Below are 25,295 nucleotides of genomic sequence, written 5' to 3'. Positions count from 1 at the left end.
GTGGAGTCAGTTATGACAGGAAGTATGTCTGTTTCAAATGTCATGCTGAGCATGCAAGCACCTAGTTTAAAAATTGAGAAATGTAGTTATGCATACTATGAAAATGAACTCACCTAAATTCAACTCCAAACATTATTAGTGGCATCAGCCTTACGTCTTAAGGACAAAACTATACAGTGATACAAAGACTGAACAGTAATTAAGTAGGCTAACCTCCTGTAACATGAAGTCCACAATAGTATATTCTGATAAATAAATGATTTGATTAAGTGTGAGTAGTTATCAGTAGTCCCTGAGCAGTCACCTCTCAGAAAAGTGGTGTGAAATGCACCAACAACAGGGGAGTCGATTCCACATGGTAACAAAATAAAAGTCCCCCATTGTGGAATCCAGTTATTTCTAGTTCTTCGAGACAATAAAATAAACAACTCCTTCTAGCCCCAAATTACAGCTATTTCTAGTATATTATTTGTCCAGCAGTGCCGATTATATTATTTTATATCAGGTATTTTGCGACAAATTATACGCCTAGTAACACTGGACAGGAAGTAGGCTAACCATATTGAACCTATTAACGCTTGCTTCACCTATCACTCATAAGTAGCCTACCAATAAGCTCCCTTGAGCGATAGGCTACAGGGATCACTTGTGGGCTCCCGTGATTGTCATAGACAAGGATTTTTAACAATGTAAGTAGCTAGATTTCTCTTCATATTTTTCGTGCGTTTATACAAATGTATTTGTTCTCTCGTCTATTTTAATTAGCCTACTCGTTCTAAAGCAAACGCCAGACTGTTGGCTGTCATCAAGTGGATTGAGGATGTGGCAGGCAGCGGTTGAAATAGAATCTGCACAGCTGGAGTGTGTCAGATGGTTCTGCTAACAGGCTGTTAATAGGCTACGTGTTTGCAGTTAATAACATCTGGATGAGGCACCATCGCAGGGTGAAATCCCATTGATGCTGTTGGTTTTGTGCGGCAACAGTGCTGAACATATCAAACACTGGACTTCTAGCAAATGGAGGGTTCCTCCATTTGCTCCGTTGATATGACGAAATGCTCAGAAATTGTATTTGAACGAAAAAATCATCAGTGTACTCTGCGGATACGTTATTGCATCATCCACTTCATTGTTCTGTCAGTTCTAGTTCTCGTGAGGCTGCCTGTGATCTTGATCTGTCAAGAAACGCGCGTTAATCTAAACCCGATGGATGGATTAACGTTCTACAATTGAACTCACCTCTGGGTTAATATGTAGCTGCAAACTCACAGGATTGGTTAAGAAATGGGCTGGGAATGGGGGTAAACATTATGAGGGTTCAACTCCGTCTAAAGTTCATTCTAACGATGGTAAAGGTTCTGGTAATGCATAATAGTAGGTTAGACCAACGTTAAATGCGTTCATTTCTCCTACGTTGCATGACTGAACAATCTTACCATAGCATGTTAATAATGCAGCAGTCTACCCTACAGTGAGTGAAAATCATTTTAGTTGTTTGAACGTGTTTGTGGGCTTTTTTCCCCTTCATCTCACGGAAAATAAATTGCTCATATAGTGATGCTTCGCAGGGCACCATACGCGCTAACGAAAGTTGTCTCGTGAGAAACCCATGGACAATAATTAAATTTAAAGAGACAGCAGCTCCCCTCTGTCCATTCAGCTGTCTGGACTGGAATGCGCGTTTTGTTGTCGCTCGTGCAGCCATGTTTGGTGCCATTTCAGGCTAAATTGCATCATGTTGCAGATTCGAAAAGCCATTTTTGTCGTTAATACAACCTATCCAAGGCATAGAACCTTTGTCTTCAAAAGGCTTTATGCCACCACATGCATGATAAGCCAATACATGTTTAAATAGCTTTATTGAAAGCTCTATTAGATTGCTGCTGCTTCAAGCAGACTGCTTGCCTGAACTGTCTGAAATCTGAATAGATTGTGTAGGATAGCCTTCTTTCTCTCTCTCTCTCTCTCTTGACACATTGGGGGGTTTCTTCTCTACCCGGGTCTAGCCTACATCTAGTGAAACCGATTATCGTCACAGAAGAAAATGTATTGAGATACCCTTTGCGGACCAAGCTATTGGATATATGGGTTTGTGCACAACCCTGCAAATATTCATTAGGGGGGATCCTATGTGGGTATAGCCTTGTTGCATCAGAGTGTCGCAGAACCAGAATAACCTACTCACTGTGTATTGGCTAGATAGACTACGTGTTGTGAGGAGGCAAAGAAGGCATAGGCTAATCATTTAAATCAAGTTAAACGTTGTATTAGACGAGACTAGGCTGGTTGACTCACGCCGTTTGGGGGCGATCTGAGTTTTCGCCAGCGGTTACGTGCACTCCAGAAAGCCTTTTGGCGGGTCAGCGGTTTCCATAGCAACTTTATGCTGAATCAGCAGAGGTGTGTGCTAATCTTTTAGTAGAATCCAACGCTGTGAGTTATCATAGGTCATCCGAAAGGTTTTAGGGGTTGACAAGAATGAAATGTCACTTCGACTTGGCCCTTGAGAGAGAGAGAGAGAGAGAGAGAGATAGATATTTGTGACTGACAAGTGCTCTTTAGACTCCACTGAGGGATAAGGTGTAAAATGCAATATCCCATGAGACGCACGCATAACAGCATGTGCAACACTGTCCGATCCTTAAGGTAATGCAGAAAAATAGACAACAGTTTATAAAACCCATCAGTGCCAGAGACTCTGAGGCAGGCCCAACTGAAATAGATCTTCACGTCGAGGCAGGCCCAACTGAAATAGCTCTTCACGTCATATTTAAGAAGTTATGCTGTGTCAAAACATGCATGTAAATATGACTGTGACGATAATGATAATAAACATTTTGTTTTGAAAAATGACTCATGCCTTGTGGATGAATTAATAATGTGTTTTTCTGTTTTCTGTGTTATGACCTATAGTAACTGGCCATCACAATGTATATTCTACAGGTCTTAGTAGTCTTTTAGTGTGTTGGTGGGCAGGTGTAACTGATGTAGCTTCAGTACATTTGATTGTGAAATTTCACAGAGAGACTTTATGATATGATGACCTTCAGTAACTGGCCATTACAATTCATATTCTACATGTCTTATTAGGCTTTCAGTTTTCATTTTAGTGTGTGGGTGGGCACATGTGTCAGGGGTATAGACTTACTGCAATTTCCTGAGTGCATAGTCAACACTCTTGGCTTTACATTTACACATTACAATTCTACGTATGTTCCTTATACTATAACCAGACTTACCCCTGAATGTTTGGAATTGGTGTTTGGAGTGGGAAGAGGGCTGTCATCTTACATTGCTGATTCTTTCTATGTTTTACTCGTCTGAACCTTTATCTTTGTTGCATGTCTTGCAACAGTGGTACAGGTGGTAGAGGAGTCGTTTGGTAATCGGAAGATTGCTAGCTCAATTCCCCACTTCCCCACTAAGTGTCCTTGAGCAAGACACTGAACCCCTAAAACTGCACCTGATGTATAAATGCAATTTCCTTGTAAGTCTCTTTGGATAAAAGCGTCTGCTAAATGTAAATGTAATGTCTTGCCCTCCATAGAGCACCATGGCAGCGGAGCTCTCCTCATCCATCAACATCAAGGAGCCACGGTGGGACCAGGGCACCTTTGTCGGGAGGGCCAAACACTTCTTTACCGTCACAGATCCCCGGAACATCCTTCTATCCAATGATCAACTGGAAAAGGCTCGCGTGATTATCCATAACTACAAGTAAATATTGACCAGAGCCTGAGCAAGTCTTTTTTCCATTTACACTGGAGTTGTACAGGAAGATGCACAAAATAACTGGAACAATGGTTAACCTAGCTGTTTGTTTGTTTGTTGTTTGTTTGTTTGTTTGTTTATTCACTCCAGACAAGGGATTGTCACTCCAGGTCTGACAGAGGATGAGCTATGGAAAGCCAAGTACATTTTTGACTCTGCGTTTCACCCGGACACAGGAGAGAAGATGATTCTGATTGGCCGAATGTCCGCTCAGGTCCCAATGAACATGACCATCACCGGTTGCATGATGACATTCTACCAGTGAGCAAAATATGCTTAATAGCACTCTTACCTAGTACCTATATTGTTTAATAGTACAGCAAGATGTTCATTGTATACATTGTAAGAGCAGAACGTTGTCCTCAACACTGCTCTCTCAATCTCTATTGCCATGCTTATGCTGCAGATACTGTTTTAATAACCCTCAGCTAATTAGTGTAGTAGCTATAAAAAAAAAATCACCCTTGATCACTGTCGCATTAAACTAGCGACACTTCCATATGACATCCATATGTTCGAAAAAACGTAGAAAGCAGGGTCTGCTTTGGGGTCTGCTACAAACCTTCCGCACTGGCTGCATTGTCTATAGTTACTAGCACTCTGAGATTCAGACGAATATAGAGTGCGCTATAAATTAAATTAATTACATTTTTTTTTTTTTTAAACATGGACAGGGCCTTAATTCGTTACCATGCCTTCCAATTAGTCAGGCAAAAGCCACGCCATTCTGATTCTGATTCATTCCATCTTGATTTCCATTTAGAACAACTCCAGCTGTGGTGTTCTGGCAGTGGATCAATCAGTCCTTCAATGCAATAGTGAACTACACCAATAGGAGCGGAGATGCTCCCATTACGGTTAAGTAAGTGGACTTTAATTATTGTACTGTTGGTGTGTTTTAGTCTAATGTCTGGTCTGAAACATACGTAAACTAATCCTAAACCTCTCATTTGTAGTCAGCTTGGAACAGCCTATGTGTCTGCAACTACTGGGGCGGTTGTCACTGCTTTAGGACTTAATGCTCTATCAAAGGTATTTTCAATGTCATTCAAATTATTTTACATTTGTATTATTTATCGTTTATTTAACTGTTATGCACTCTGGGAGTTCTGATATGACAAAGACTAGGAGGGAGAGCTGGGTCTAAAGATGTATCGTGTTCTTCTCAAGTTCTTTGAATCGCTGTTGTGGAAAGAAGTTTATCTTCACAAGCGGTACTCCCCTATTTGTTTAAATTTTTTGTAGCTTCATCTTATCTTTCAGCTAGGAACATCCTTGCCCTCACAACATGTATCCTCTTTTCTAGGGATTTTTTGTTCTGGGAAGATATGTGTGGGCTTGATTTTAATTAAGCATAATGTTTTGCACATCAAGGGATGTTGCATAATTTCAGAGAAAACATTAAAGAGGACCTATTATGCTCAGTTTCAATTATCGTAATTTTATTTTTGGGGTCTACTAGAATGGATTTACATGTTTCAATGTTCCAGGAACACATTATTTTCCTCATACTGTACATCTATATTCACCCTCTGTCTGAAACCCTCTGTTAGAGATCCTGTGTCTTCCAACGAGACAAGAAGCAGTGGTGCCCCCTATAAGACACCAGGGCCTCCTCAGAATAAAATGACTTGAGACGTGAAAATATATAATAAAATAATATAATCTATAACAATAGCAACACGTAGGATACATTTTAATGAAACATTTCACGTACAACATTTCAATTTCAGTATATTCCTATCTTATATTGTATAGTGATTATGGTGACAGGAAAGCTTTTTAATGTCGTTGTAGGTTTCTCGCTTAATGGTACCCTGTTTCAAGCCGCCAAAGGGACACCAGGCTTGGTTTATGCCAACTTGCCGTCTCTCACAATTAAAAAAATAATAATTATACTGTGCTGACTGGACTGTAAATGAGAAAGAAATGCCCAGTGGGCGTGTAGAGGAGGCCCGGGAATGTTTGGCGTCTATGAAAACATACAGTAAATTGTCAGTGGGCGGGCAAGGGACTTCAACCTGCCGCTGTCCTCTCACCAAACAGAATAAAAAAATAGTGGCCGTCTAACATGAGCAGCTAATAAACTGAATGAGTGAGTAGTTGGTCAGCGATCATTGGTGTGGGAAGCAATGGATGCCAACTTGGATTTTTTTTGTTGCAAAATTATTTTGTTAGGTTGCCGTTTGAGCAACAGTTAAATATTAAAGAGATAGGGAGGCCGACGCCAGATATTTAGGCAGCAATAAAGTAATTACTTTTTCCTATCAAAAACTAAGACTGCATGGTTACCAGCTCCTAGCAATCCGTTGGTTACCACGGGTTTGCAGATTTATCTTATTTGGTTAGAGCAATTGTCAGACACGAGACACAAAATGTAAGCTATTCGGCAAAGTAAGGATTGACCGATCAAGCAGTTGCCATAAGCGTCCAAAAGCACAATAGCTAGGTAACTTAAAGGTTGGGCCTCCTCTTTTAAATGTGTCATGCTTCGCTACTGCCCAGTGTGCTCTGATTGGTCAGCTAGGTGGGCAATAAGGATTGTGTTAGGAGATTGCATCATCTTGTAGCAAAGGAAAAAGGCTACAATTCCAATAAGGCGTTTCAGGCAGCTGAGAAATGTAGTTTCTGTAGGAGAGAGTTACTCCCTCTGGCGTGTACTTTGGGTTTTGTAACTTTGCAGACCACATCAAAAAGCTGCATAACACACTAAAGGAAAGGGAAAAAACATAAAAGCATAATAGGTCCTCTTTAAGACTGATGCAAGTATGTCAAGTATGATGCAAGTACTTCCTCAGTCACCTCTTAAAACAATGTATTTTCTCTCTCTCAGCGTATCTCCCCATTGGTGGGGCGGTTTGTGCCTTTTGCTGCTGTGGCCGCTGCTAACTGTATCAACATCCCTCTTATGAGGCAACGGTGAGCGGATGCATCTCGACCCAATTCACCCCCTTACTTGACCTATGACCCCTGACGTATCTCATACCCAGCTGATTTAAATTGGATATTGTTGATGGTGCAATGGATAGTGACAATGTTCTGTCATTTCTTCAAGAGAGCTGAAACATGGCATTCCAATCACAGACGAGAATGACAACAGACTAGGAGAGTCCACGAACGCCGCCCAACAGGCAATCACACAAGTTGTGATCTCTAGAATTCTTATGGCATCTCCTGGAATGGGTTGGTTTTTCTCTTATATACTATAGTCCTTGTTATTCATTGTATAGTCATTGTTGTTCATTGTATAGTCATTGTTATTCATTGTATAGTTATTGTTATACATTGTATAGTTATTGTTATATAACACTGCAAATTATCAGATGTGGGAAAGATGAGTGTGTGCTTTGACTGTGTGTTTTTTTTCTTTTCTAAATTTCTATTAATCATATGTTTATGTATGTTTGTATATATTATGTATGTCATAAATATTTGACAACTACTTATTTTCCTCCCAGCAATCCCACCATTCCTAATGAACACATTGGAGAAGAAAGCTTTCCTGAAGGTGTGTGTGTGCAGTCAACGATACCGTCCCCCCTACGCAATATATTTGGTGTGCTCCCCAATGAAAGACCTTACGTGATTGTGCTAAGCCAGCTGAGAATGAACGGTGCACATGCTCAGAAAAAAAAACTGCTTGCTTTCACATCTCAGAGAGTGCTTTATGGTACACAATGGCCCTCGTGGACATGGCTCTCTTGTGGGCCTGCTGATTTTCCCCTTTCTCTCTCTGTGATCTTTTCAGAGGCTCCCATGGATGAATGCTCCTATTCAAGTGGGCCTGGTGGGATTTTGGTGAGTGACCAGGGAATTGGATTGTGAACACGCCACTGATTAATAGCACTTACATTCATGGTGGTTCCGATGGCTGGTTGTGTCCAGTGTGCCGGGGAAACTGACTGCAGAGTATCTGACCTTTGGATGTGTTTGTGCTTCCCCCCCCCTTCTCTCCACAGCCTGGTGTTTGCCACTCCACTGTGCTGTGCACTGTTTCCTCAGAAGAGGTTGGTGACGTCGTACTGCATGCCTAAGTATAGCTGTATAGCTGTACAGCTCTAGTGCCTCACCTCTGCGGGCTGAAATGTTAAATAACTATGGGGAGACTACTCTTTCAAAGTCTTTTTAAAGTTCACGTTTACTGACACGTTTGCTATGTGTTGTTAAATAATGTACATGATGTATACTGTATATGGACACAGTTTTACGCAGATCTCTGAAACCCAGTGGTATCTGTTTTAGTTGAACCACCATGAGGAATATTAGTTCTATCCCCATGCCCCATGATAAACACCTGAATCCCGGGAGAACTCTGTTTTGTCTGAGACCAAACCTTGGCAGGATAAGCTGCTGCTGGAAGAACACCCTGACCAAAAAACTACCAGTGCAAGGAATACAATTCAACTTTATGTAGAGCTAATTTTTATCAGGGTAGATACATAGAGAACTAAAATTATATTAAAATTGAAATGTGATTCTACATCATTTTAGCCCAGCAAAACTGTAACTGTATGTGAAACTGTTGTATTGGTTAACAGTGTTGAAGTTTAAAATCCAACTTTTACCTAAATACTGAAAAGTAAACGGCTTACCGCCATGGCATAGTCACACACGATATTATAGCTCTGCCAAAGCCAATAAGGCAACACAACTGCAGCGGTAGCACTGCCTCAGGCTCGTTCCTGCGCTCTCTGTGACTGGCTGTGTGGGGATGTTGCTGTAAGAATGTGACTGTGGCTCTGGTCAGCGCTGGGCGTTCTGTTGTCTGATGTGCGTTTCGCTTCAATCGCTGATTTTGCGCGGTCCAATCCACAGCTCGATGTCCGTGAGCCCGCCTGGAGCCCGAGTTGCAGGAGAAGATCCGCGCCAGCCACCCCGGGGTGGAGAGAGTCTACTTCAACAAAGGGCTATGAAGGGGGAAGAGAGGCCCCTCCGCCAACATCATCACTGCACTGCCATAACAATCCAGTTCAATGCCAGTCATCTCTGCTAGTTGCCAAAGTTACATTTTCAGTTTTTGTTCCCTCTTTCCCATCTTGGTTTTTTTTTTTTTTTTTTTTTTTGGTTTCAATTTTTTTGTTCACATTCCATGTAACCATGGCAACTACCCCCATCCCTTGCCCCACACACGCACATTTCAACCATCCTATGCTAAGCTTTTTGACTGGTGTTTGATTTTTTTTAATTGTGGAAAATGAATTTAATTTCTAGGTTGGGCTAGTTTTTAGGGAGGAACTGCGTGAGAGGTGCTGATTTGATTTAGATCTTGGTATTCTCACACGCTTTTAGTTTTTTTTTAATCTCTTGTTAATCGTGTTTGCTGCCAAAATGTTTCCATGTGCCATACAATATCATGTAAGATGAAGAACAAATAGCCAGAGGTAATATTCAGATGTTATTCTCATTTGTTTGCTTGATTACGTGTCGTTGCAAAAATCAGTATTCAATCTATCAAAGAAAAGCTGCTCCTGCTTTCAGTTTGAACCAAACCATAATCACCTCAAACAAAGTTTATCGGTACCTCTAATTTTAAGACTGTGCAATACCACATAATCACAAGGTCTTACAGTTTATATAGATTACATTTTCAAGGTGTAAGATCACTTCGAAATAAAGATGAACATCTTACACAATCTCTCCATAACAACTTAATGAATGGACCCTTGATCTACAGCGATCTGATGATGATGGCAATATTAATTTGAATATTACTGGTGCTTTGCAAATGCAAAATCTAAAACATGTATGTATGTATTTCCATAGTCCAGCAAAAAATAACACTATATGGATACTGCTAGTATTCTGCTTGCCAACCATGCATGAACAAAACAAATATATGTATTGATTTTAAGCAGATTGGAGGAAAATGTTATATAAGGTCATATTTCAAAGTCTGTATGTCCTGACTGAAAGTCCAAGGCCAAACCAGCGACTATGTTAGGACAACATGTATGGATCTTTGAGCTGAGTTCTAGACCAAACCAGCAGCCATATTAGGACAACATGTATGGATCTTTGAGCTGAGTTCTAGACCAAACCAGCAGCCATATTAAGACAACATGTATGGATATTTGAGCTGAGTTTTAGTGGGCAAAGTCCCTGTGTGTTCATTGTATGTTTTCTCAATGAAAACAGGTTATAGTTTAAAGACACAAACATGAGGGTTTTATCTGCCAGGTCAGCCCATGTGTATCCAAATATTCATCAAGTCTAGGTTGACTACATGCTTGCATGTTTGTTTGTTTGTTTATTTGCCTGTATCCGTTAATGAAAAGCACATGGACAGTCCTGGCCCACTCAAAGAGGAGCCTAGTGTGGTTGAAAGATGACATCTCACTTCTGGAAAACTTCAGTTTCACAACCACCTCAGTGCTGCTGTTAGACTTCGGAAAATGTTTCACATCCTGTGTGTTGAAATGTATACTTTTGACTCTTGTCATGATGAATGAGATAATTGTTCTGTGGTTGGTAAAGAGGTTGTATTGCTAGACTTAAACTGCTGTATTCTCTATTGTTGTACTCCCTCTGAAGTGTTATTTAAGATTAGATCCATTGTCCTGGTATGAAAATACTGTAAAAGATCTTTCCATATATAAGAATATTTGTGCTATTCTGTACATCATATCATTTCTCAGAAAGATTTATTTTCCATGCAAGGGTCTGTCTTTAAGACGTCTTAGTGTATGTTTGTAAACATGAGTTTTTGATATGTTGTGTCTCCTCTGAACATTCCATTTGATTGATAATATAGGGTCCTTTTTTACGTCACATATAGTGATTGTGTTTTACATATATATTTACTTATATATTGTTTATATATAAGTAATATATATTTTCAGGTTTTAATGTATGTTATAATCTAGCCTACATTTACAACTACAGGTGGATATCGGGGATATAGTTGACAATACGTTGGTGTTCTGAAATCATACGTACAGAGATTATATCAAATTAATGTCTAAATGTCTTCATGGTTATTGAACGTAGCCTTTGCTTTTTTGTACTCAAAATGGGGACGCCTCTTATGTGGTTATATTACCAACAACTGTGAAGATACCATGTTTGAAATTGCATGCCATGGGACTGAATGCACAAAATAGACCTATCTTGCAGCAGTGTCCCTCCTTCTCAAAGTTCGTACCTTTTGCATATAGTACGTATCCATGGGGAACAGTAGCACAATCTTATCCAGATGGATACAAATGCCACAAACAGTCATTAAAAGCACAGCAGAGTTTAGTACACTTCTGCCATTGTTTTAGGTAAACTCAGTAAGTGTTTCTTAAGATCATAACTTTAGTCGTTGAGATAAAGGGTAACCAGCTCTCCAGAACAAGTGTATAATTTCATGTGTTAGTGCTCTACTTTTAAAGTGCCAAAATTCTCACTGCAATGTATATTATTTGCCAAAGTAACATATCTATTCAAGATATGTTACAAAAAGGACAGTTTACGACTATGTAAACAGGTTATTTTTTTGCGAGGGAAAGTATTTTGAAATGGCAATTGCTTTACAGTCAATGGGGATGTTGTGCTGTGTTGAAGTACCTAGATGAAATAAAAATATATCAGAAATCTGGTTGATTGCTAAATTGTCATTTTGTGTTGTATCCAATGCGTGATCCAATTCTTGCTCTTAAAGCAGCAATAAGTAGTTTTGTTCGAAAACTAGCAAGCTAACTACCTAAAAGGCATGCAAACACCATCAACAGACCAGTTGGCACTGATATAAGCTTGCCAACACACTAACTGGTGTCTTTTGGCAATATAGCTGGCAATATCATGCTGTGAAAGCTTTTCTTCCATTATTTGCAGGGTGTTCCAGCCTGAAACATAGAACTACATAGGGCATATCCTGGATGGCAAGTGTGAAAGACAAAAGTGTTCATCTGTCTTTTACATGACCATGTGCTATCAAAATTAATTTGAGGATGGTACCAAAACTAGTTTCCAATAAAACCATACCTCAAAAAGTGTCAAATTGTTGCATAGTGTTGCTTTAAGGCAATTTTGCCAACCAAATTCCTGGCTGTGTAAAATGTAAACAATATGAATTTGGTGAAATGGTGACATCTAGTGGCCAAAGAATATAGGTGTAAATGTTGTGATGTCTTGGAGACAAAGCTGCTAGTTCAGGCCTCAGCTTCTCTGAGTTCTCAATAGTAACATTGTTATACATACTGAGGACTTAGTCTTAGACTTGTTCTTGGACTTAGACTTGCTCTTGTACATATCTAGGCCATAATGCTAAACTCGCAGAAGTATAAATGGTATGTTTGCTATTATTGTTTCACTGTTGAGGGCAATTTTGTACCAAACGTCATCATATCTACAATTGTCGACAGCCGTCCTATCTACAGTCTTCATGGATAGGGGAAATGGTTGGGTGTTGTATTTTTCTAACCTTTTTTGATAGAAAAAAAAACAACATTTTTACTGACATTCAAATCGAAGCATAGGCTACTGTACATACATTCAATGGAGCTCACTCAGCAGTTTATTTGTATTTGTTAAATTTGTAACTAAATTAATTTTACAATTCAATGCATTCTGATGTAGCGCCCCCCTACTCCCTACATTGACCCCCAAAGGTCTATTTGATATGGCTAATTAGTTGGGTATCTTGAATTGTAGCTAATTCAGTTAGAAATGCTGCTTGTGCTTAAATAATGAAGAGGAATTTCTCGTTGTCAGAATTTCAAAAGCAATATAAAGTTTGTGCACTGTTAAGTTGTGTAACTTTTTGATTTAGCTTAAAATACATGCACATTAAAATACGTGCTTGTATCCAAATGTGTTTTTACACAAAGGTAGAATATATGCGCTCTATAAGCGTCACGCTGTTTTATAGTTCTATGTATATTTATGATCAGCCCAAGAACTTGCCTGTCCGGACTTGAGAGGATGTGAGAATGACATTCCAAAACGTAGGGGGAGTTTCTAGTAAGAAGCCATATTGGATAAGACCGACCGAGTCGCAGCTAGCTCTACTCAGGGAGCTCAGGAGCCAATTTTAAAAATCTCTTTTTCTGCTGATACGCCTTCATTAACATTGCAATGGCTGCCACCGACTTAGACATTTTAGCCGTAAGTGACCTTTACATTTATCGACAGAAATGTCTGTAATACAATTGTGTGAATACTATGCCCGAGGAGGCATAGTAGCTCCATCTATAGAATGTCAACACCAGATAAGGGGGTGTGGATAGATAGTTGCAAAGGCAAATTAGCATCTCCTGCTTCAAGGTAAGGCTAGCAAGTGTTGAGTTATTCGTAGTAGTGATGCAATTCGGCATGGTTTACTACAACTGGATAAATGTCACCAAATTCTGAAGATCAGTTGTATCTTTTTTGGTATACTCGATTTTGACAGTGCAGTGTTGTGTCAGTTGTTTGATACACGAAAATTCCTAGGATGTTTTTGTACTCAGTACCCAGCTAGTCTGTGCTGTGCTCCTCACACACACACACACACACACACATACACACACGCATAATGGTGATGTAAGTCAGTATTAGACTAATTGGTTGTACATTTAATAGAATTTCGAGTTTTTGCCGATAAAATGATTGTGGCTAACGGTTTGTCGTTGTTGCATGACATAAACAGATTAGCGGTGATTACCTGAGCCAGATTGGGATTTAAGCGTGTGAGAACTTCACCGAACCTGCTCTTTTCCTTATTGCGCACTATGTGGCAGCTATGGATATGTATGTTGAGAATTTTCATTTTCCTCTATATATAGTGTGGTTCAGATAACCAATTAACACAAAGGCTACAGTTTTAGAAAACTTAGTGGTATTAACCAAATATAACTGGAATCGATTTTATTAATGGCATATGAAGTTATTGGGACTTCTTGAGTGTTTGTTCCTCCGGCAGGGGGTGATTTCACGGGGCAGGGGCCATGGAAATGGCTTGGCCCTGTGAAATAACTACCAAATAAAGGGCTCTTTGTGCCCGATTTCTGCGTCGAGGCGCGCCATAGCCGTAGAACACATGATTGTTGTGTGGATAGCCGTTCATATGTGTGATGTGTATTGTGCAGCTCGGCGTGTCGCCTTCCGCTAGTCCAGGGACGGTGCTGGATGATACTTCCATCATCTGAGTAATGACATATGGTCAAGCATCTGCAAGATCGTAAACATAAGAGGGCAAACTGTTTTTTTAGTAAACATATAGGGCACCGATTTGATTGAACATTGATTTCAAGAAAGACTTTCACCAAATACCGTAAGTTCGTCAAACCTTATAATTGTGTGTTAAATGAATTATCCGCCACAGAGGACTATATGCTGCAGCTCTGCTGAAGGATCATGTTTCCCTGACCAGTAGGCTATCTGAGGGTGTTGGGTACTGAAGGATTTAAGGGCATTGTTGGACATGTTGCTCAGATTTTCCTGCGTCTTGATTTATGTCCTGAAAGTAATACTTTTACTGAGAGAGAAAGGCCAAAAGAAATGTAATAAAAGATAAATCAGAACTTGGGCATCGTAACTCCCTGCAATGTCCCTGTCATATTTTTCCTATGTCATTTCCAGTTGCCTTAAAAAAAAATTGGGTCCATCCCCACAGATTGTGCCCAGAAAGCAAATCTTATATGCTGCTTGGTTATACTTCCTCTGCTCCGTGCTGTAAGAACATGACATCACTCAGCAAGTGTTTTCTGTGCTGTGTAGGGTACTTAGCGAAGGACTTTTACAACCTTTTTCTATTTGATGAACCGTATGGAGCACATTTCGTTTTGTCTTGGGTTTAACTTCTCTTCCCTGTAGCGGTGAATGGAATAATTTTGTACCTGTGGAATATTTAGTTGCAGCTGTGTTTTTGGTCATTTAAAAATAGTTTTTAAAAGGTGGGGTATATCCTTCCCCCACTTCCAGCATCATATTTGAACAGAGGTGTTTTTGTGCCCAGAATTTTCCACTCTTACTTGTGAACGGGTGCACACCATCTATGTAAGTGTATTGGTAGCACATTTTTTCAATTTCTGCTGAGCCTTTTTTTGACTGTCAGTAGTAAAGTCAAGACCTGGGAATAAACAGGTCCCAACAGCTAAGTAGCATTCCTTTCCCCAGTATGTAGGCTCATACCATACAAAAGGAATTACCCTTCTTTTTCATAATGACGATTGAAGAAAACATTTAGGAGTCCAAAACACATGTGGTAATTGCTCAAAAAAATCACTTTTACATGGAGGTGTGTGGCCGTTGACGACTAGAGGGTGAAGATTCTGGTGAGAAGGATGTATTGGGCTCGGAATAGGCACCTAAAACTATGACCTCCCATGGCACCAGGTCAGCCTGAGCCACGGCTAGTTTGGTCCCATGGCACAAGGTAAGCCTGAGCCATGGCTAGTCTGGTTAGTTTGGTTGATGGAGTTGTGCACTGTGTCTCCTGAGCGTTAGGAGAGTTCACAAATAGAGTGAGTTTATTCTGGCAGGTGGGGCATAATGAGTACAAGTGTGGACACACAACATGATGTTCACTGATCTGACAGTAATCTGGACCACCACATGTTCCGATTCAGGTGAATTTAATGGTGTTTTACAGGGGAGACAGTGGTACAGGAGGTAGAGGAGTTGTTAAGTAATCAGAAGGTTGCTAGCGTCCTTGAGCAAGACACTGAACCCCTAATTGCTCCTGATGTGCAGTGTGCTATCAGTGTAAATGTAAACTGTGTATACATCCTTGTAATTTGCTTTGGAAAGAAGCGTCTGCTAAATGACTAAATGTAAATGTGTTTTCCCTCTCTGCAGAGTGAAGGGATGAGGAGTCTCTGTCTGGGCGGCCATGTTGGCTTTGACAGTCTTCCTGACCAGCTGGTCAGCAAATCGGTGTCCCAGGGATTCTGTTTCAATATCCTGTGTGTAGGTGAGCACAGCCGTCCTTGCCATGTGATGTCTGGCTCTATTTTTCAATGGCGACCACAACATTTTGTGATTTTAGCTGGAGTTAAATTCAAAGTTATTATCTGGAATTACTTTCAAGCTCAAATTCAAATTTCAGATACTTTAAAATTACTTTCACATTTTTTTGTTTGTACATTTAATCATTTGGCAGATGGTATCCAGGGTGACATAGAAGTGTGGTACAACATTATAGTAATATATTAGATTGAAATGAAATACTGAAATTCTTTCTGTGTTTCAGGTGAGACTGGCATTGGGAAGTCCACATTAATGAACACTCTCTTCAACACCACGTTTGAGAATGAGGAGGCCAGTCACTACATGGACGGGGTGCTGCTTCGACCCAGGACTTATGACCTCCAGGAGAGCAGTGTCGACCTTAAACTGACGATCGTGGACACTGTAGGATTTGGAGATCAAATAAACAAGGAAGAAAGGTACGGCAGAGTTTAAACAATGCCGTTGTGACGGCTCTGAGGTTTTTATAGTGAGAATTATACCTCATAGCTCACACTCAGTTTCCCCTCTTGTGGATTGAACTTTTTGGCACTGCAACCTGCGTAGAGAGTGTTGGCTTGTGTTTCCGTTTCGTCTTTGAGTGGACATGAATGGAAGTGATAGAAAAAGTTGAAGGTGATGATTGACTAAAGTAATTCCAGATCTGGAAAGATACGCAGGCATTTGTTTCAGTTCCTGTGTGTCCGCATTTCACAAAACCAAGACACAAAAATGTCCCCCTGGTTGTTGTGTTCGACTGAGTCAGCTGTTTATTTCATCTTACGTTGAGAGGCTTTGGTAAAACTGTAATGTACCTCCCTTGAAAAAAAAAAAGTTAAATTGAATCAAACTATGTCTTCCTGTTGGCGCTCAAAGCCATTGTTGTGGCCGAGAAGCCTTGATTAAACTCTGGCCCAGTAACTCAATTGGTATTTTACTCACTATTTCATTTTATTATTACAATGGATTTTTATAATCCTGAGCAGCTGTAGACCGCAGCTATTTGTCCCCGCCACGTCTGTGTTTGAACAAACCTGAATTCATTCACTAGAATAAGAATGCAGTCAGATTAGTGACAAAATGGAAAATGGGTTTTATAGATACAGTGGGCCATCTCTCTTTTCTTCCCTTACAGCTATAAACCCATTGTGGACTACATTGACACACAGTTTGAAAACTACCTTCAGGAGGAACTGAAAATAAGGCGCTCCCTCTTCAACTACCATGACACTAGGATCCACGTTTGTTTATATTTCATTGCACCCACGGGACATTCACTGAAGTCACTGGATTTGGTCACCATGAAAAAGCTGGACAGTAAGGTAATTTGTGTTGAACATGTCTGTTGTCAGTGCTATGTAATTGTCTCAGGGCAATTACTTTTGTGTTCACATCTGTTGGTGTTATGTTTGTTTACTGTAATACGTACAAAACGGCAATACATTGATTGGCAGAATTTCATAATGTTGTTGATCTGTTTGCTTTCCCTCTTGATATGTGTTCCTTTGACATCTGTAGCTTCTGTTCATGCTGTTCATATTGAAAAACTTGACAAAATGCCCCAACCACCTAACACTGTCCCAACTTCTCCTCAAAGAAGCAGTAAGAATTGACTGTGTCTGTCGAGTATTTCATTTGAATATTTGTGTTTTGACGCAGGTAAACATTATCCCCATCATTGCAAAAGCCGACACCATATCCAAGAGTGAGCTTCACAAGTTCAAGATCAAGGTGATGAGCGAGCTGGTTAGCAACGGCGTTCAGATCTACCAGTTCCCTGCAGAAGACGAGGCTATTGCAGAGATCAACTCCTCTATGAATGTAAGTTTCTGATGGAGAACCTCCCCCCTCCCCATAGCATGCATTATTTTATTTTAATTCTGATATAAAAATGAAACCCGTCTGCCCATGTTGTTCCTACATAGGCCAACATGGCTGTTCGAAGCTGTATCATGTTTGTCCAGCAGAGGGCGGTGTTGACGTGGGAATGGTTTTGTGTTTGCAGGCTCATCTGCCCTTTGCAGTGGTGGGGAGCAGCGAGGAGGTGAAAGTGGGAAACAAAATGGTGAGAGCCAGACAGTACCCATGGGGAGTAGTACAGGGTAAGCTGCTCCGTAGCGCACGCAGACGGATGTGTGTCATGCTTTTGTTTTTATTTATGTGTTTTATCATATTTTGAAGAAACCAAATCCGAGGTCGACATTCTGTGTGGGATTCCCATTTTAGTTCCGAATCCATTGTAGAATCGAATCCAATAGAATCCATTTACATTGCAAGATAATCCCTCACCCCCCTGCCCATTTAAGTCAACATCCCAATAAATGCAAAGACCAGTCTAAAAGTGGTAGAGTGGTTTAGAAATTCCATTTGCGCTGTACAGTGTCCTCAAATCACTGATTTATCGTTGTCTCTCTTCACCTTTAAACTCTGTGAGTGTATCTGTGCTATGAAAGAGGCCGTAGCTGTATTGATTAAATCAGCAGGTAGCAGCTTCATAACGACCTCTTTGAGGTGGTAAAAAGGCCAGCCAAGTTTTATAGTCAATATAGTGGTACACTTTCAGCAGCCAGTTCAAATGGAGTAACACTCGCTTTCAATATCAACTTTTTTTTTTTTGCAGTTGAAAACGAGAGCCACTGTGATTTTGTGCGGCTGCGTGAGATGTTGATCCGGGTCAACATGGAGGACCTGAGGGAGCAGACGCACGCCCGCCACTACGAGCTCTACCGCCGCTGCAAGCTGGAGGAGATGGGCTTTAAGGACACAGACCCCGACAACGAGCCCTTCAGGTAGACACAACACACCACACCACACCACAACACACCACACCACAACAAACCACACCACAACACACCACAACACAACACAACACACCACACCACACCACACCACACCACAACACAACACAACACAACACAACACAACACAACACACCACAACAAACCACACCACAACACACCACACCACACCACACCACACCACACCACAACAAACCACACCACAACACAACACAACACACCACAACAAACCACACCACAAAACACCACACCACAACAAACCACACCACAACACAACACAACACAACACACCACACCACACCACACCACAACACACCACACCACACCACAACACAACACAACACAACACACCACAACAAACCACACCACAAAACACCACACCACAACACAACACAACACACCACAACACACCACACCACACCACAACAAACCACACCACAACAAACCACACCACACCACAACAAACCACACCACACCACAACAAACCACACCACAACACAACACACCACAACAAACCACACCACAACACACCACACCACACCACAACAAACCACACCACAACACACCACACCACAACACAACACAAACACAACACAACACAACAAACCACACCACAACACAAAACAACACAACACAACACACCACACCACACCACAACAAACCACACCACAACACGGCACAACACAACACACCACAACGCAACACGTCAGTATCTGCTTCTCACAAGGCAAACAGTGGCTCATGTAGGAGCTGTGGATGTTACGGATTGGTGAGCGAGAAGAGGTAGTGAAGTGAAATGCTACATAGATACATACATACATCATACATCCCCCTGCAGTCGCATCCAAAGCAGAAACACACACGCGCTGCGCACGTGCACACGCAGACGCAGACGCACACACACACACACACACATACAGACACACACACATACAGACAGTAGAATAGTAACATAGCCAATTTGAAGCACATATACGCCGACCAGACAGCTACTAGCAGGTGTTGTTTTGAAAGCTTTTTGTAGTAGTTGTAGTTTGTTGATGATGTTATTGCACATGACTGCCCAAACCATGGTGTGTGTGTGTGTGTGTGTGTGTGTGTGTGTGTGTGTGTGTGTGTGTGTGTGTGTGTGTGTGTGTGTGTGTGTGTGTGTGTGTGTGTGTGTGTGTGTGTGTGTGTGTGTGTGTGTGTGTGTGTGTCTGTGGCCCAAACCCCCTCTTGACCCGTCTTTCTCGTTTCCAGTCTCCAGGAAACGTACGAGGCCAAGAGGAAAGAGTTCCTCGGCGACCTGCAGCACAAGGAAGAGGGCATGAGACAGATGTTCGTAAACAGGGTGAAGGTGACCGAGGCAGAGCTGAAAGAGAAGGAGAGAGAGGTGAGGGTTGAAATAGAAGCACAACAATTCAAAACCATCATCACATTTTTCTCTGCTATGATCTATAAATAAGTACTGACATTCAGATTGTGGTACTTAGCAGAATTTTATGAAATATCACTGTTGTATGTATTGAACATTGAGCTATTTCTGTTGGTGTGGACAGATGTTGATAATGTAGATGTCTTTTCTGTCACAGTTTTTTACGCAAGTTCACACTTCATGCCACAGATCTAAATGGCCGAGGCATACACAGAAATGCTGTGTGCTTATATCGCATACAGGGACAAAATCACATCTTAAGACTACCTCAAGAATCAGTCACGGGGGTTACTAGTCACTGCATCCATGTGCACATGTACTTTGAGATTTTCATGTTTTTTTATTGGTGTTTATTATTTTCCACAGAAAAGGCCATAATTTGCGGGCATTAAACATTACCAATTCCACCCATGTAGATGAGCAAGTGCTCCAGCAAGAGCTCTACTTTCATTGATGAACGTCTTGAAGGCCTAATATTGCTATTAAGATGAAACGTAAAGAATGTTTCTTCAGAGGTAAAGAGGTGGTGAAGCATGTAGCCTAATTCTAACGGGGTCCAACGTGTGTGGCTGTGGCGGCTAGCTGCACGACAGGTTTGAGCTGCTGAAGCGCACCCACCAGGAGGAGAAGAGGAGCGTGGAGGAGAAGAGGAGAGACCTGGAGGAGGACATGAACTCCTTCAACCGCAGGAAGGTGGCGGCCGAGACGCTGCAGGGCCAAGCATTCCAGGGCTCCGCACAGCTCTCCATCAAAAAGGACAAGGACAAGAAGAAGTAAGACCTTCCCTCTCTTATTCTTTTTCTTTCTTTCTCTCTCTCTCTCTCTCTCTATATATATTTATAATATTAATAAATATATTAATATGATCATGTCTGTCCCGCCTATCTTTCTCTCTCTCTCTCTCTTTCTTTCTTTTTCTATCTATTTGTGCCTTTTGCCTTAATCCCTCTTTGTCTGAAAGCAGCGTCTTTTGACTCCCCCTTCTCTCTCTTTCTCTCTCTCTCTCTCTGTCTCTTTCTCTCTTTCTCTCTGTCTCTCTCTCTCTTTCTCTCTGTCTCTCTGTCTATCTCTCTCTTTCTCTGTCTCTCGCTCTCTCTCGCTCTGAGGTCCTCTGTCTCTCTCTGAGAGCTGCTGTTTTGTCTCTCTTGGAGCTTTTCTTTCATTAGCTTTGGCCCAGCTCCTCTCTTGTTCATAACAGGGTCCTTGTGTGGGGTAGGGGGGGGGGGGCAGCTCCTCTTGTTCATAACAGGGTCCTTGTGGCAAGGGTGAGGGGGGGGGGCAGAGGCGGAGGACGGAGTGGATAATGTAGCGCTGGCGCACGCTGGCAGCAGCTGGCGCGGCGTAGCAGATGACACAGACAGATTGAGGGTGACGCAGCAGGCGCGGGCACAGCAGGAGTCACAGGTTGCCTGGCACTGCCCGCTGTGCGGAGTGCCACACTTTTGCACTGGCAGCGGGTTAAGGTAGCTGCATGACCGTCTGCCGAGCGGCCTGCGGTGCCCTAATTCTGTGGAATAATGGTTCTTCTGCTTGTCCTTACACAAGAACCCCTCTTTGAAGAACCCTTAAAGCCTTGTTGTAAGCTTTCTGTGAAGAGGTATTTTTTTTGCCTATTTGTGCTGTATTGGCAGTCTGTTTCAGTTTACAGGCATCCATTTTGACATGTTTCCTAATGTGGGTAACATATTTAGGAAAACATCTTTTTAACCCTTTCACAGTCTAAGATGACACCCTTCCACTAAGGGGTAAACAGTATCAAACTGTATCCCCTGTCTAACCTGCTTCTGCCCCCACTGTTAAGAGGTGTTAGTGATGCTGGTGGAAGTTAAGCATCTGAAACTTCGCAGCCCTTCAGTTCTCCCCACGGCCCTTTTTCTGACACTGACACTTCATTGACAGGCAGGCCCTGTCCATATTGGTTGGTTCTTTGGCAGTCAATTTGTTTATTAATCTGACCCTATAACACAACCTGGGACAGTGACGGAGACCATAGTGTTTCCTTAGTTATACTAAATTGGTTGCCATTTTGCTAGGTATCATAAAAGCAATCATGACTTGGCTTCACTGGCTGTGCCTTGAAAGAAGCTCTTTGATGTCTGTGGATCAAAATGGCTACCTGTCTACATGCCTGCCTGTCTGCCTGAATGCTTGCCTGTCTATCCTACCGTGTTGCTGTCTGTCTTCCTGTGTGCCTCCTCTCTCTCTCTGTCTGTCTGTCTGTCTGCATGCTCGGTTGCCTGTTGTCATGGTTCAGTTGGGTCCTGAAATGCCACGGTGTCTCACATGCTCTGTCATGGCCGATTCCGCAGAGTTCACCATCTGACAGAGCAGGGTAAAAGCACCCGTCACAGAGAACAGCGCTGTCTGAATCGGTTTCTAGTCAGAAGGGCTGCATGGATAGACATTGTTCTTGATCTCATGCTCTTCATCTCATACTCCCACATCCGTGCGCGGTGGCGTTTTAAAAGGGCATTAATGATGTGCCAGGGTTGTTTCGCCAGTTACTGCATTTATTCATTTATAATTCATTTGTGTTTGCTGGGAGTTTATCAGCCGGGCCGGGGAATCACACTTGAGGATATGTTATTTTTAATTGGCCTCATTGCAAGATGGTGGCTGATGTCACTGATTTATTTTTATCCGGGTAAAAAAGCGCATTGTTCAGTGCCCTCTGTTGGTTGGATAGTGATGAGTGGCACATCAAAATCGTGTGTTTATTAATACTACAGCCTCAGCGAGTCTTCAGCTTCTTCGTCCCTTCCGCCACAGTTTTACCAGAGAGAAACCATATTTGCTGTTAATTACATTTGCTAATAAAATATGTAATTGTAAGACATGGTATAGGAGATGTAAATGAAAATATATAAATTTTCGTCATATATTTTCTCCCACCCCCCTACCCCCTCTCTCCTGTTTTTCTCCTTTCAGTTGATTTCCATCCGCACAGCAACCAAGAGCATCCAGGGATTTGTCTTCCATCTCCATAGCAACACAAGCATATGTGTGTGCATGTGTATGGTGTGTGCGCGCGTCCGGTGTGTGTGTGTGCGTGTGCGTGTGCGTGTGCATGTGTGTGTGCGTGTGTGTGTGTGTGTGTTTTGCGTTGTGTTGCCTTTTTTTACCATTCCATGTCATCCAGTCTTTGGAGAGCAGTGCTGTTACAAATACACGCCAAGAGTAGGTATTCTCCAGCGGATAGCCACATGTCAATCAACACTCCCCCCTCATGTGATTGGACGAGGGTGAGGGGCAAGGGTTGTTTCGATCTGGCTAACAATGTTGTCATGGTGAATGCACTCACCAGAGGGCATCAAACACGTAGACTTAACAGGATCAGACGAAGCATTTATTATTCCACTGATGACGTTAACATGACGCGATGTGTCAAATGTCTGTTGATGAAAACAAGTATGGATGCATACAATGTGAACTTGAAAAGCTGATGATTAATATAAAATATGTTGATAGTGTCTTACAATGAATTATTTAATAACACTGTTTGTCTTGTTTTTTTTTTCATTCTAAATAGTTTTATACAAAACCAGATATGCATTTTGATACATTGGACTGTTTGTGGGAGTGAACTAAACTGTGGAATTGACAACCTGTTTCCAGACAGGACTAAAACAGTTAGGGCTTACATTTACAAACATTTACTTAATACTAAGCAATAGAACCTCCTGTAGCTTTCATTTGTACTTAAATAAAACAAACAAAAAACACTGCAACAATATGCATCATTTGTGTTTGTGTTTTTTCACGTTTCCGCCAACCCAACCCCCCCCCCCCCCCCCCCCCCCCCCCCCAACACCTCATTGGTCACTGTAATTATTTTCCATCCCATGAAACCAAATGTGCCTTACAGTAGTCAAGAGTTAGGACTGAACAGACCTTAGTCAGGTCTTTGTGTTGTGAAGTTTTGCAGACTAATTATTTAAATGCCACGTGTGGGACTGTGCTGAACTGTACAGGAGCAGGGAGACTGACCCCAAAGACTAGCTTGTGGCTTTTGATCATAATCCTTTCCTCCCCCAAGAAACCGCAGCCAAAGCCGATCACAAGATTTACATCATTGGAGTTCAGGCTTATGCATTCCTGCTGTTGATCACTATATGCAACTCATGAGTGTTAATGTTAATTGTCATTCTCTCCTTTTCTTTCCTTCTCTCTCTCTCTCTTTCTTCCTCAATAGCTTCTTTACACTTCCTTCTGCGTGCTCCTTAACAGCTGGAAGAAATTTACATTAGAAGATTTCGTTTGAGACGCAATAGTTCTTGCCAAAGGATTTGCAGACCTATATGAAACTTAACAATTAAGCTCCTTTTTTCTCTTCTGTGGTAGAAGAAACATTTTAAGTGTTCTATGATAAAAGAATATATACCTACCCTTTTTAAATCTGCATCAAGTTACTTACCTAATCAACTGATAATTCTTTCCAGACTGTGAAGAGATACTAAAATAGCATATTAACACCTATGCATGTTCATCAGGGGTTTTCATATTTGCTAATATATATATAAGTTATCCTTTAACCAAACCATATATTTGGTGGTTATTGTGTCACCTCCTACTACTAGTGATGACACCTCTGCACTGTGAAATGAAATACATACCGTCAGCCACCAGGGGGGTGTCTAACAGCTAACTGTTCTCTCCGGGGAAAAAGCACTTTACCAGAGACTGACTAGAAGCTTCAAGTTCATTCTGGAAAGATCCTCATTGTTTGTTTAGTCTTCAATCAGTCAGCATTTAAATATTATATAATAAGGAAAATGCAGTATGTTTACTAGAATGTTGTCTTCCCTTTATAAAAGGTTATGGTTACGTGAGATATGAAAAGCATTCAAACCATAATCTCAAAGTTTGTACTTGACTGTCTTGAATAAAGTTTTTCTTGACTAAAACTACTCATAAAGCCATATGTGACTGTTGCCATCTGTTTTTTTTTTTTGTGTATGTTTTGCTTGGAAAGTAGCCTGTTGTTTTATGTATGGGTGTGAATTTGACATGTTTCTAATCTGCTTGTCTAAAAATATAAATCAACCAACAAAAACAATGACCATTGCTTGTTCCAGAGACATTGTGTGAGAGAATAAATATATGCTCTTCATTTTTAAATCTTATTTAGATATTCAAACTCAAACCCATTATTGCTGCATTTTATGGACAGAACAGAATCAGAAAACCTTAATAAGTTTCAGAAATGTACAATGGCATATTAAGTAGATTTGTTCATGGATGATTAAGTGGTAAGCTACGACATACCAACAGGTTTTGGAAAAATCAAAGGTACTCAAATTAATGAGGTATTACATTTTTTTCAGTGGAAATTGAGATTAATACATGCATGCTTACTGGAATTTTAAGGACCTTGTATTTCCTATTGTTTAACTGGGTTT

At 41.2% G+C, this 25,295-nt stretch overlaps 2 protein-coding genes across 5 annotated transcripts; both read left to right on the top strand.

Moving 5' to 3' along the window:
• The first annotated feature begins 583 nt into the window (after window positions 1–583).
• On the top strand, window positions 584–11,350 carry LOC122130254 (sideroflexin-1-like). The gene is given in 12 exon segments (XM_042704917.1): window positions 584–689; window positions 3,548–3,717; window positions 3,862–4,032; window positions 4,535–4,633; window positions 4,728–4,803; window positions 6,605–6,690; window positions 6,827–6,954; window positions 7,230–7,279; window positions 7,520–7,569; window positions 7,731–7,778; window positions 8,587–8,602; window positions 8,604–11,350. Coding segments are annotated over 11 exon segments (969 nt in total). The 5' UTR covers window positions 584–689; window positions 3,548–3,553; the 3' UTR covers window positions 8,685–11,350.
• Window positions 11,351–12,710: 1,360 nt separating this feature from the next.
• On the top strand, window positions 12,711–24,803 carry LOC122130253 (septin-8-A-like). Of its 4 annotated transcripts, none has more exons than XM_042704913.1 (10): window positions 12,711–12,858; window positions 15,532–15,646; window positions 15,926–16,121; window positions 16,817–17,003; window positions 17,341–17,502; window positions 17,687–17,783; window positions 18,302–18,470; window positions 19,722–19,854; window positions 20,479–20,669; window positions 24,089–24,803. In XM_042704913.1, the coding sequence occupies exons 1-10, from the start codon at window positions 12,829–12,831 to the stop codon at window positions 24,141–24,143; spliced, it is 1,335 nt and encodes a 444-aa protein (XP_042560847.1). In that variant the 5' UTR covers window positions 12,711–12,828; the 3' UTR covers window positions 24,144–24,803. The 4 variants fall into 4 exon arrangements, with proteins under 4 accessions (XP_042560847.1, XP_042560850.1, XP_042560848.1 ...); XM_042704916.1 differs by lacking the exon at window positions 24,089–24,803 and adding an exon at window positions 22,825–23,629; XM_042704914.1 differs by lacking the exon at window positions 12,711–12,858 and adding an exon at window positions 13,465–13,482.
• The last annotated feature ends 492 nt before the right edge of the window (window positions 24,804–25,295 follow it).

Source organism: Clupea harengus, unplaced genomic scaffold, assembly GCF_900700415.2.
Source record: "Clupea harengus unplaced genomic scaffold, Ch_v2.0.2, whole genome shotgun sequence".
NCBI classification, from domain to species: Eukaryota; Metazoa; Chordata; class Actinopteri; order Clupeiformes; family Clupeidae; genus Clupea; species Clupea harengus.
Note: the sequence above shows the minus strand (reverse complement) of the source record. Positions and strands in the feature narration are given on the sequence as shown.

What these genes read in the sequence shown, in the direction of transcription:
- LOC122130253 (XM_042704913.1), top strand. Translation starts at nt 12,829, where the DNA reads ATGGCTGCCACCGACTTAGACATTTTAGCC. An exon ending in AGATCAACTCCTCTATGAAT is followed by an intron (nt 17,503 to 17,686) that starts GTAAGTTTCTGA and finishes TTGTGTTTGCAG; the next exon opens with GCTCATCTGCCCTTTGCAGT. An exon ending in CCCGACAACGAGCCCTTCAG is followed by an intron (nt 18,471 to 19,721) that starts GTAGACACAACA and finishes TCTCGTTTCCAG; the next exon opens with TCTCCAGGAAACGTACGAGG.